At 45.2% G+C, this 13,263-nt stretch overlaps 1 protein-coding gene across 2 annotated transcripts in view; it reads right to left on the bottom strand.

Annotated features, from left to right (window-relative positions):
- The window catches only part of LOC307111483 (F-box/WD repeat-containing protein 12-like), an 86,783-nt gene that overhangs the window by 47,017 nt on the left and 26,503 nt on the right, over nt 1-13,263 (bottom strand). For both annotated transcript variants that reach the window (XR_013814581.1, XM_079791444.1), the window contains exons 5-9: nt 7,267-7,476; nt 3,064-3,222; nt 1,724-1,934; nt 453-631; nt 242-369 (exon numbers count right to left, since the gene is read on the bottom strand). Coding sequence is in view for 1 of the 2 variants with exons in the window: in XM_079791444.1 (XP_079647570.1) it covers nt 242-369; nt 453-631; nt 1,724-1,934; nt 3,064-3,222; nt 7,267-7,476 (887 nt within the window). In the remaining variant the exon portion in view is untranslated. The remainder of the gene's footprint in view (nt 1-241; nt 370-452; nt 632-1,723; nt 1,935-3,063; nt 3,223-7,266; nt 7,477-13,263) is intronic.

The raw sequence follows: 13,263 nt of genomic DNA, 5'->3' as shown, positions 1-13,263 counted from the left end.
CTTGTATGCATGCATATTAGCATAACCAATGGACACAGACACTGGGCCGGGCGGGGGGGGGGGGGGGGGAGGGGCTTACCCAGGGTGGGAATGGCTGGGGCGGGGGGTCAAGTGGAGAAAAAGGAGACATACATAAAACTTTAGAGAATAAAAATAAAAATAATTTTTTTTTTTAAAAAGGTACTGCGGGGAGGCCAGGAGAGGCCATCTTACAGGTAGAGGAGGAATCAGATGCAATTACCTGGCCCAGCGGTGGGAGCCCCCGAGCAAGTAACAGCAGCTCTTGAGGACAGGAAATTTATTCTCCTTTTTCCACAAGTAGACTCGCAAGGAGAGGTCGAAAGAAGAGGTGATGACCCGGCTCTGGTCCTTGAAATGAAAAGCTACATGAGGCGGGATGTGGGCTCCGGGGGTAGGGTTCCTCGATTCGGGCCGGATGGGGCTGCACTCACCACATACAGGGACGTGATGGGCTTCTGATGGTCCTGGAAGGCTGCCAGCCACAGGCCGTGTATGGTGAAGAGCACCAGCTCAGACCCCGACACCAGCAGCACCACTTGGGAGCCGTGCCCCTTCATGAGGTGAGGAGGCATCATGGTGTCTGGCAGGATGAAACTTGTGACCTGTTGTACTTTTGGAAATAAAAACACACCGCTTGTCATTCTTGACAGCAGCCGGAGTGTGGGACAGGCGTGCCTCACCTAAGATGATGCGGTGCATTGAAAAGAGCAAGGCTTCACAGCGACAGCAGCAGTCACGGCTGAACCGCGTTTACTCCCTCAGCCTCCCATTCCCTGGCTCCACCGCACGGAATGCGGCGCCTTACTCACAGGGGACACGGTGCAGGTGGACGGGACAGGACCTGGCACACAACACCATGCAGAGAACGGGGAGAATGAACTCCCTTCCTTCTACCCTTCCTCATCTACGGCAGGGTGATATGAAAAAGGGCCACATGAGAACCAAGACATTTACAACATCTGCCAAAAACTATCGTTGAAGACATAGTCTTTTATACCGTATAGCATTCCTTGTTTTTTAAAAAAAAATCAACTCAATCACTTCCTGATGGAGTTTAGCACCAGGAAGAAAAAATTACCTCTTTTGAAAAATTCGTGTGCTTTCTCGTATCAGACAAGCGATTATTTATTAAATATCCCATTTCCCCTTTTTCCTCAGCTGCCAGGAAGCTCAGGGTAAAAATTAAGGTCAAATGATGACATGAAAACACATGAATATAATACCAAAGAAAAAATGCTAAGGACCAGAGGGAAGGCCTGTCTAGAGCGGTGTGGGGTTTAGGAGACAGGGAAGGCGAGGGCTGTGGGTCTTATTTTCCTACTGGACTAGGAGCTCCTTGGGGAATAGAGAGTTGTGGCTTTTATTCATCTTTGCCTGCACTCGGTGCTGAGAACATGCCTTCAATACAGTGGGAAAAGAAGCAGGGATGAAGGGAAGCAGGAAAGTAAGTTAGGAGAGGGCAGACTGTAAACTGACAGAAGTTAATGTCTGAATTCAGGGCTACGCAGAGGGCCGGACACAAAGCAGGTGCTCGACCACTCACCCAGAATGTAACATCCCAAACAAGGAAACAGTTGTTGGGTCACTATATTCACTGCGAGAAAAGACAGTGTCCCAAAGGAAACATGAGGCATCTGCGCTTGAAGCATCCTATGCAGTGTTGGTGCCATGCAGACCCACAGTCCTGATATGGGATCCTTACCCAGAATGTTCATTGCATCCCGGCACTTCTTAGCCCCTAGCTCGTAGGTGCTGACCACCCACTGCACGCTGTTGTCATCTCTGTGCATCACCACCAGCCTGGCTGCCTCATCGGGGGCCCAGCAGGCTCTGGAAGTCAGCCGGATGGGGAGAGCAGTGGAGACAGGAGGCTCGTCTTCCGGTGGACACAGTAGGGACTGCGAGTGGAACACCTGGGGACACCACCACCGGCCTCAGTGCGATGACAGGAGACGTCTCCGACCCCAGAGCACTCGGAAGCCCCTCCTGGCGGCTCTGCTCAGGGACTCACACCCACAGGGACCTTACTGGTGTCATGGAGCGGCTGTGCCACTTGCAGACCCTCCTTTCCACATGGCTCGGACCAGGGAACGAGGTTAAGCCCAGCCCACATCTGGCCACGGGAGAGGGCTAGGTCCACAAGTCCCCGTGAGGGCGGGTGAGTGAATCCGGTAAACGGCTCTTCTGCTGTGGAGCAGCTGCACATCACTGTCTCACTTTTGCCTCCAGTGTCTGCCTGCAGGTTCCCTTCCTACTTCCAGGCAGTCTGGTCCCAAACACTTCTTGTCAGTCCCGAGGACTGCTTTGTCAAGAGGTCCCACTCCCGGTGACCACGGCCCCCCGCCTGCCCCCTTCCTGAAGCCTCTCTCCTCCACGGCCCCGTCCAGACCTCTCACCTCCCCTGGCTACCAGGTCCCGGCACTGCCGCCTGATTGCCCTGCCTGTCCTTGCTCTCTTCCTGGCCTGCCTCATCCACCCGCCAGCGTGGCTCAGACCCTCTCCAGTGGTCTCCAACTCTGCCCTAATTTTCCAGGTTGGTTCCTGGCACTCAGGCTGGACATCTCTGAGCCCATAAATCACCAGGATGCTCCCTGGGTCCCGGGGCTCTGGTGCTGGTGGTGGTCCTCAGTGCCACGGGCTGGCCACGAGGCAGGCATGCTGTGCCCTGTCCAAGTAACGATGCTGTCCCACACTGCCAGCATCCTTCCTCACTCTCATGGAAGCTCTGTTCTCAAGCCGTTGAATGTCTTATGACACTCCACTGAGATGTCCCTAAGGCCTCAAGCCCCTTCAGAACTCTGTCCTCTCCAGCCAAGCAACGAACCCCTTCCGACCTGTGGGCAACACAGCAGTCTGGAGAGAGCAGCAGCTCCGGGGAGAGGCCGGCACCACCACTGCCCAGCTGGGGGCCCTGAGTGGCCGCAGACGTGGTCCTGTGCGAGAAGCCGCCCTCCCAGATGCATGTGCAAGACCGGGCACAGAACCCACCACCTGTGCACACAAAGCCTGCCCTTGGGACAAGGGACACAGCCTAGCACTAACCTTGGGGCTCAGGTCTGAGTCCTGGGCCAATGCGAACACCCACTGGCAGTCAGGAGAGCAGAACAGGCTGGCGGGCTGGTTCGGGAACACGCTCACCCTGGACAGCAGCTGCAGCCCGGGCACCGTCAGCATGTAGAGCGTTCCGTCGGCACAGGCCGCCTGCAATGCGAAGTGCGGTGACCACCTGCGTCCTCCTGTCCTCGCCCAAGGAACAGGTGGCCACATAACTCCTTCCTCGCTGGGGCGAAATGCCACTTATTAAGTCAAAAGTAATGAATTCCTCAAACAACACGAGAGCAAGCCCTCTCCTCCCTCCACAGAACCCTTGCTATCCCTCATGCTCACATGCTATTCTGCAGCCTGCCCCGTCTTTTCTGTTTCCAAATACTCTTAGGAAATCTTTTCTCATCAGAGGACTTTTTCCAGGACTTTCTACTTCATCCATTATGATGGAAATTTAGGTTGTTTACAAATTCCGTTACCATGAACCATCTTTGTGCGACAATGCCTATATTTCCTCCCGAGCGGTCCCTAGAACTGGAATTGTTAGGTCGAAAGAGTATCAGATTTAAAACTTCTAACAGGAGAAAAGCAAGCTTTATTAAAAGTGTTCAATCTATATCCTTATTTGCCATGTATAAAAATATTTATTTTTCATCAAACTTACTATAATACCATTTTTTTTTATATGTTTGCTCATCCAGTAGGCCAAAGCCTTGTTGTGATGCTACTTTCTTGATTATGAGTTGGGTTTCACACCTTTACACATTATTGGCCACTTGTACTTTTTTCTATGAGTTGACCATTCATGTCTTCACCTATTTTTCTACTAGATCTCTATGCTTCAAATAATATGATATTATTTGTTAAATAAGATAGTGTTTCCTCCTGATTTTTTATGTCTTGATTTTAAAATACTCTATAGTTCAGATGTTTTTAATTTTTTAGGTAAATCTGTGTATTTTTTTCAATTCCAGGTTTTTTCTTGCCTAGCAAGGCCGGGCACATGCCAGATTGATTTTAAAAATCACTTAGTTATCCCTCGGATAATTTTATAACTGCCTTTTACATTTTTTAAACATTTTTATTGATTTCAGAGAGAAAGGAAGAGGGAGAGAGAGACAGAAACATCAATGATGAGAGAGAATCATTGATAGGCTGGTGCACACCCACTTCCTGGGGATCGATCCCACAACCTGGGCATGTGCCCTTGACCGGAATCAAACCCGGGACCCTTCAGTCCACAGGCCGATGCTCTATCCACTGAGCTAAACCAGATAGGGCTAACTGCCTTTTAATTTAGTTTTAATTATTTTAAATGTATTTCCACAGATGGAGTGATATGGGAGTCGATTAGCTTCTCTCTCCTAATGGTCAAGGGCTTCATTTATTGAGTGGCTTGTCTGTCACCTACTGTTTTAAAAGAACATTTTTCACAGACATTTGCACCTGGAACACAATCTGGACTTCCTATTCCTGAAAACACTTGTTCTTACTGGCCAAGAAAACACAAACACTTCACAACACATAGAAAACGGCAACAAACAAGGTCATGAGAAGAAATAGAGAGAAGCAACACATTTAAGCTGGTAAAACTATTCCACCAGGAACCAGAGATCTGTAGCCACATGGACAGGAGTTAAATATCACAATACAAGCATATGAAGGGACATCTGGAATCAGAAATTCAACACTCAGAATGGAAACAGATAAGAAACAACAAGATATTAAATAAGAGAAATTAATTCAGGAAATATACTGATGAAAAAGTTCTCTCACCCTGGCCAGTATGGCCCTGTGCACCAAAAGATTGCCAGTTTGATTCCCGGTCAGGGCAAATGCCCAGGTTGCATATTCGGTTCCTGGTCAGGGTGCCATACAGGAAGCAACCAATAGATGTTTTTCTCTCGCATCAATGTTTCTCTCTCTCCCTTGCTTTCTCTCTAAAAAAAATCAATAAAAACATTAGGAAAAAAGAAAGAAAAGTTTGGCTCAGTGGATGGAGCGTTGGCCTGTGGACTGAAGGGTCCCAGGATCAATTCCAGTCAAGGGAATGCACTTCTGTTGCAGGCTTGGTACCCGGCCCCAGTCAAGGTACATTTGGTAGGCAACCAATTGATGTGTCTCTCTCACATCGATGTTTCTTTCTCTGTCTCTTCCCTTCCCTTCCACTCTCCCTAAAAAATCAATGGAAAAATATCCTCATGTGAGGATTAAGGGGAAAAAATGAAGATAATAAACCTAAGAGAGAAAACATTCTCTGAACAAATAAGGGCACTAGAAGAGGAGAAAGAAAACAGGTAAGAGAACAAAAGTATAATGAAAGGCTAAAATGAATCGGAAAGTATCTAAGAAGATAGGCAAGAAGGTCTAATAAACATGACTTAAGTTCCTACAGAGGAACGCTTCATTAACAGATTAATAATGAAAATTCATATATAGTGAAACTCTCTAGAAATAAAAAACCCTGAATCTATGTACTGAAAGGGTGACCCAGGATGATCACTGCAGACATGTCACAATAAAACTACTAGACTTTAAATAAAATATCTTTAAGGCCTTTGAGTTTAAATATCCAAGTTTCTAACAAGTAAAGTCAGGTACCTGTAGACTTTTCAACAGAAACATAAACAGTGAAGTAATAGTTTCACAAAATTCAAGAGAAGTGTGAGCAGGGATCTGGTGCCCAGCCAGGCTATCCTTCAGCACCAAGACTACAGGAAAGCGGTGCCTCACCCACTCCGGGGATTTCAAGTACTGGGTGTTTTCATAGATCCTTACGGTCTTGCTACTCAAAAGAACTGGCAGCCCCAATATTCCCAAGAAGCCGGTTAAAAAGGCAGCATCTCGGGCATCCCCAGGGACCCACGGAATCAGAAGCTGCCTTTACACAAGAGCCACGGGTGATGGTGTCCCCGTGTCCCAACAATGTCTCAGAAGCTTGTCCACGTCTCTTACCCTCTCTTCTGCATTTACACTCTTGCTATCCCGGTTTTGTTCCAGGCCATTGTTATCTTTCAGCTCACTAATTTCCTTCCATATTCTAATTCTCCAATTGATGTATATAATATATATATGGCAAAATGCACAAAACAAACGTAGAGTTCAATGAATTATTACAAAGAAAATATTCATGTCACACTTAAGCTAAGAAGTAGAACTTGCCTGTGCCCACAGCTCCATCCATCCTCCCCAATCTCCGTGTGGTTCCACTGTCCACCCTCCATCAAGTCCATTCACTGATCTCTTGACCTTTGCTTTTCAGTTTTCCTGTTCTGATTATTTTCTAAATCATTTTTATAGCTTTTAAAATTTTTTATTGAATTTATTGAGATAACATTGGTTAATAAAATTAAATAGGTTTCAGGGGTAAATTCTATGATACATCATCTATGTATTGTATTGTGTGTTCACACCCAAAGTCAAGTCTCCTTCTATCACCATTTATCCCTCCTTTATCCTATTCCACCTCCCACCACAACCCGTTCCCACTGGTAATCACCATGCTGTGGTCTGTGTCTATGTCATTTTTTATAGCTTTAAGTTGTCTGCTGAAATTCGCCTCCCTGATCATAGCAACTATTGGTGTCTTATTGTCTGTGTCAAATAACCACACTATCCGAAGCCCCTGTGGCTCTCTCAAATTGTCTACTGTTTAACCTGCCAGTTCTAGTTGGTACTATTCTTTTTTTTTTTTAATCCCTGCCCGAGAATATGTTTTTATTGGTTTTACAGAAAGAGAAAGGGAGAAAGAGAGAAACATTGATCAGTTTGCCTCCTGTACTTGACCCAACTGGGGACTGAACTTGCAATCCAGGTATGAGCCCTGACAGGGAATGGAACCCACCACCTTTTGGTGTATGGGACGACACTCCAACCAACTGAGCCACCTGGCCAGGGCTAGTTGGTACTATTCTTATTCCCTAGTTAGCTTTAAGTGTGTGATGGATGCTATGTCTGAAAAGAGAAATAATGTGAGGCCTGGGGTACTGGTATCCTTTTCCAGAAAGGACTTTCGTTTACTCTGAGCTGCAGCAGGTGCGAAGACTGTTTACTCTCAGCCCAGCCTTACTGCCAGGTTGCAACACCTGATAATCCACCCAATGCTCCAACTCTCCGTGACCCTGCACTCCAACTTTTTTTGTGCCCTTGGCTGGGAGACGGCTAGCACCCATAGAGGCTCCTGAGAGCCGGGTCACTCACCAGCAGGAAGGGGCCCTCTGGGTGGTCAGAGGCCTCCAATGCAGACGAGTGTGTAGGCAGGCAGAAGGAGGCTGACTCCCTCCCGCTCTCTGCTTCCCACACTTTGATGAGTCCCTGTGCGTCCACAGTGACAACCAGCTGCAGCTGAGGGTAAGTCACCAAATTCACCAGAGCAGCAGGCTGTAGAGGGCTAGACCAGATCTCCATGCCCTGGGCAACAACAAAATTAATATAAGAACTTACATAGAGCAGTTTATTTCGTAAACACACATTCTTTTCATTTATCCCTCAACCAGCACACACTGGGACATGCAGGTGAAAGGACGCTATCCCCATCCTCATGGGACTAACAAACAGCAGGGAAGGGAATACCACGGAGGTGGCCGAGTGTGGGTGTGTAGAGACTTTGGGGGGACTGGGTGGCATCCCCAAGTGGACCCAGGGTGTGGTCCTGCATGCACACTGGCCAGTATGTGTGCTGCACCTCCAGTGGTGACCTACAGCTCAGCTGAGGAAGGCTAGGCAGGGAGGTGGGATCCAACACGACACACCTGGCTGGGACCTGGCCACGAATGGCTGCACACAGAGCCTCCACTCGGAGCATCTCGCTCAGACCTGGGTAGTCAGTTTCACTAAGCTAACCGGGCTTGTGGATAGGAATGGTTTGTGTTGCATATCTGCAGCTGCCCTGGCCGGAACACCCATTTCCCTACAATGAACCCAGCAGTACCACCACAGGCCAGCCCCGGTCCAGGCTCAGGCCCAGGCCCACACCTAGAGGAAAACCAGTGGCCCAAGCTGGGTCAATTCCATGGTCTGTTCCCGGGATTCTGAGAACTGGATTGGAGAGGTCAAGAGCCCAAGTGCCAGAGGGCCCATGGTACATTAAGACAGGGCATCCAAGAACCAACCCAATAGCCACTGTTCCTGAGTCTCCCAGAGCTCACACGCAAGGTTTCTTTCCAATTTGGGGTTATTCTGACCCTTTTCCTATTATGTTATCTCTGTATCATGGTCTCTATCTCTTTTCCCACACCTGACATCTCAGTATTCTTCCACTAGTTTCTTTCTTCCCCACAGGCCAACAAATCAACACTTGATTTCTGTTGCTCAGCTAACATGCCATTGGTGGGACAGAACTCGGCCTGTAGACGGACGGAGGGTGAGCTTCGGAGGACACAGGGTGTTTACCAGTGGTTAGTGGCAGGAAGTGGGCGAAGGAGCAGTTAAACTCCCCTTCCTGTTTCAGAAAGGGAAGCAGTGGCCAGCGGAACAGGGCAGAAAGATGCTGACCAGTGATGGCCTGGGGACCCTGACTCTACCTGATGTGGCCCAGAAAAGAGAGGCATGGGGCTGGGGGCAGTTGGAAGCTGCTGGTGGTACCAGATACTTCAGTGCTAGAAAAAGACAAACTCAAACCCTAGAATTCGCCAGGGAACAGCAAATAAAACGTAGAGACAAATATTGTGAGTACATAGAAAACTAAGAAAAATTTTTAAAAGAATAATTACTAACTGCAGGAAAAGCAAAATGTTAGTTTACCTCAAGGCCTGGCTGTGAAAAGCATTAACATAATTGTGGGAGAACACGGAAGACTTGGTTGGAAAGTCTGTAAGGAGGAAATTCTGACCTAGGGGAGTTGGCTGAAGGCGGCCGCCCCTATTTATCAGAATTCCCTAGGGGAGTTGGCTGAAGGTGATCGCCCCTAACTGTTCATTGACCTTTCCCAACAAGTCTGTGTACGTGTAGACCCTCAGGTGTTTACCAGAATCTTTATGCCTAATCTTTAGACGTCCTTGCTTAAAGGACACTGCAGACGCACGTGTCCTCCCAAGAATGCTTACCCTACGGATTGTATCTAAAAGTTAAACTTTATCTCAAACTGCTGTTACAATAAAGGCCTGAAGAGGCAGGTGAATGAAGCTGTCTAGTTCCTATTGCCAGGCAGTCCCTTAGCCCTCTCTTTCACAGAAATGTGTTAGAGTAATCATTCATCAGTCGCTCAGAGTCTGCTGGTCAGCCCCGGCACATAATTATAACACTAGAGGTCTAGTGCATGAAATTCGTGCACGGTGGGGGAGTCCCCTCAGCCTGGCCTGAACCTCTCCAATCCGGGACCCCTTGGGGGTGTCCTAAACAAGCAGTTGGACATCCCTCTCACAATCTGGAATCACTGGCTCCTAACCGCTCACCTGCCTGCCAGCCTGATCACCCCTAACCCCTCTGCCTGCCGGCCTGATCGCCCCTGTTCCCCCTCGTGCTGGCCTGATCACCCCTAATTGCCCTCCCCTGCCAGCCTGATGGCCCCTAACTGCCTCTGCCTCGGCCCTGCTACCGTGGCTTTGTCCGGAAGGAAAGCAGAACGACCGAAAGATGTCTAGATAGACAATATATGCCATTATTTTTGGGACAGCAAGGTTACTCTGTATGGAGGCAGAAGGAGAAAAGCAAAATCATTATCTCCTAATTTGGGAACATCATTTCCTCTGGGGTTGGGGAAATGGGAGTGGCACGATTGACTGGGTGTTTTTTTTTAACAAGCCTTTCAGATCTTTGACCTTTAGTCTGGGTAATGCTGCAATGTTAGTAGCATCCCGACCTATCTACAGGCCGAGTTCTGTCCCACCAATGGCATGTTAGCTGAGCAACAGAAATCAAGTGTTGATTTGTTGGCCTGTGGGGAAGAAAAAACTAGTGGAAGAATACTGAGATGCCAGGTGTGGGAAAAGAGATAGAGACCATGATACAGAGATAACATAATAGGAAAAGGGTCAGAATAACCCCAAATTGGAAAGAAACCTTGCGTGTGAGCTCTGGGAGACTCAGGAACAGTGGCTATTGGGTTGGTTCTCGGATGCCCTGTCTTAATGTACCATGGGCCCTCTGGCACTTGGGCTCTTGACCTCTCCAATCCAGTTCTCAGAATCCCGGGAAGAGACCATGGAACTGACATGTTACCATGCATTTAGTGTTTTTTTAAAAAGATTGTCATAGCATTTCCAAGTAAAAAAATATTTTAAAAATGTATTCCTGAATATAGTTCCAAAAGATGGTACATAAATGATGGTACTATATGTACCCAGTGGTTCTACCTAAAAGGACTCATACACAGTGAGAATGAGGAAGGACCCTACACAGCCAGAAATGAGGTGAGAACATCATGTCTAGCAGCAGGCAGTATTAAGGCACTCAACTTGAAGATTTAGAAGAAATAATTTTCTAGCAAAATATAGTGATTCAACTTTACTGAAGAACAAGTACTAGGTGTACCAGTTAATAATGTGGACTTTGTAATAAAAGAAGACACGATAATTTCAAGAGAAACATCAAAAGTGCTTTATTCAAAGTAATGTCCATCGCTAGCTACACATTTCCGCATCTTTCAGGTAATTTATAGATTCCATTTCAATAGAATTTTTCTTATTTTGAGGCAAACCATTCAGAGACCCAATTTTCCACTTCTTCGTATGTTTTGAAGTGCTGCTCAGAAAGTGTGTGTGCCATCGATTGGAACAAGTGGTAATCTGAAGGAGCAAGGTCTGGTGAATACAGCGGGTGGGTTAATACTTCCCAGGCAAGATCTTTTAACATGTCTTTAACTGGTTTTGAAGTGTGTGATGGTGCATCATCTTAAAGCAAAATTACTTTGCTGTGTCTTCTGGAACATTCTGGTCATTTCACAATCAAAGCAAGGTTCAAATTGATTATTTGTTGTCGGTAGTGATCAGTATTAATGGTTGCATCTGGTTTTAGAAGCTCATAATACACCACACCTTTCTGATCCCACCAAATGCAGAGCACTGTCTTCTTTCCGAAGCGATTTGGCCTTGCAGTCGATGTTGATGGTTGACCTGGATCAACCCATGATTTTGTGCATTTGAGATTCTCAAAATAAATCCACTTTTCATCACCAGTCACAATTCGATGCAAAAAAGACTTTCTTTCATGCCATTGAAGCAACATTTTACTGACTTTTCAGTTTTCCATTTGTCTTTCGTTCGGTTGATGTGGCACCCATTTTCCTTCCTTTAAAATCTTTCCCATTGCTTGTAAATGATTGGAAATTGTTTGCTGAGCAACGTTTAATCTTTCTGCAGGTTGTTTTTGAGTTTTACATGCATCTTCATCCAATAATGCTTGTAATTGTTGGTCTTCAAACTTTTTTGGTTGACCTGGACATTCATTGTCTTTCACATCAAAATCATCACTTTTAAAGTGTTTAAACCAGCGTTCACAAGTATCTTGAGATGGAGCATGTTCACCATAAGCTTCCCTAAGTATTCAGCAGCACTTTTCTTTAAAATAATGAATTATAACTTCCCGCAAATGCTCTTTTTTTGACATGAAATTCAACATTTTTAAGTGTAAAAATATCTATGATGTTAACACCTTCAGCAAATTTGACATATGAAGTTCTGAAGCTTGTTGTCAATACAACAAAATAGCATACATATCAAATCGTGTATATATATATCAACATATGTAACTCCATCTATTGAAAAAATCCACATTATTAACTGCTACACCTAGTAAAAACCTGGAGAGAAGAGGAGTTACAGAGGAAACTGAAAAGGCAGAGACAAAAGGCCCAGTTACTTCACAAATGACTCAATCCATCTCTTAAGAAATGTATAACTCCTATAACATTCCTTTTACTATTTCAGGTTATAAAAAATGTTAGAAAGCTCTCTGATGCATTCTGTAAAACTAGGAACAAAACAAAATAAAGACAAATATAACTTACAAATAGAGATTAAAAATGTTTAAGTATTATTATTCAGAGCCTCAGCAATACATATATTATGTTCTGTTAGAGTTGGTTATAGAAATGCAAGGACAGTTCAAATAATTTATTATATATTCAAATTAAAACTGGGGAACCATAGGGAATAATCAACAAATGCCCCAAAAGTACTGGTACCTGTTTCCAAATTTCAGCAGCCATTCCTGATTTTTAAAAAAAACTCTAAGTAACACAGGACAATTATGTACTAGGTAATATTTACCAGATTCTAAAAGCAAATATCAAATTCAAAAGAGATCTGCACAGCAAAGGAAACAATGAACAGAATAAAAAGACAATATACTGAATGGGAGAAAATATTTACAAACTATCAGATAAAGGGTTAATTTCCAAAATATGCAAGTTTCTCCTATAACTCAAGACCAAAATAAAAAAAATAAAAAAAAACTGGTCCCTACAAGACACCTACTACACAAAGCCACTCTACCAATTCCAGGAGATATAGCAGCTCTACCTAATACATAGAAACAAATACATGGAAGCAGCCAAAATGCAGAGACCAAGAAACATGACACAGATGAAAGAATAGAAGAAGTATCCAGAAAAAGAAGTAATGAAATGAAACCAAGCAAACTACTAGATACTGAGTTCAAAACAATGGTTATAAAGATGCTCACGGATCTTAATGAGAACTTCAAGTGAATTAGTGAGAATTTCAAGGATCTTAGTGAGAATTCCAAAGACATGAAAAAGGACCAGTCAGAAATTAAGCATGCACTAACTGAAATAAAGAATCATTTACAGGGATTCAACTGTAGAGTAGAGGATTCTGAGAATCAAGTCAATGATCTGGAATATGAGGAAGCAAAAACACCCAATCAGAAAAGCAAAAAGAAAAAGGAATAAAAAAAATATGAAGATAGGTTAAGAAGCCTCTGTGACAATAAGTGTATCAACATTTGCATTATGGGGGTTGCTGGAGGGAGAAGAGAGAGAGGAAGATATTGAAAACCTACATGAAGAAATAATGACAGAAAAATTCCCCTACCTGGTGAGAGAAATACACTTCCAAGTCCAGGAAGCACAGAGAGTCCCTTAGAAGAGGAACTCAAAGAGGCCCACGCCAGGACACATCATAATTAAAATGCCAAGGGCTAAAGACAAAGAGAGAATCTTAAAAGCAGCAAGAGAAAAGCATTCAGTTTCCTACAAGGGAGCGCCCATATGACTGTCAGCTGATTTCTCAACAGGAA

This window comes from Cnephaeus nilssonii (genome assembly GCF_951640355.1).
Source record: "Cnephaeus nilssonii genome assembly, chromosome: 14".
Classification (NCBI taxonomy): Eukaryota; Metazoa; Chordata; class Mammalia; order Chiroptera; family Vespertilionidae; genus Cnephaeus; species Cnephaeus nilssonii.
The sequence above is the reverse complement of the archived record's forward strand: the minus strand, read 5'-3'. Positions and strand labels throughout refer to the sequence as shown.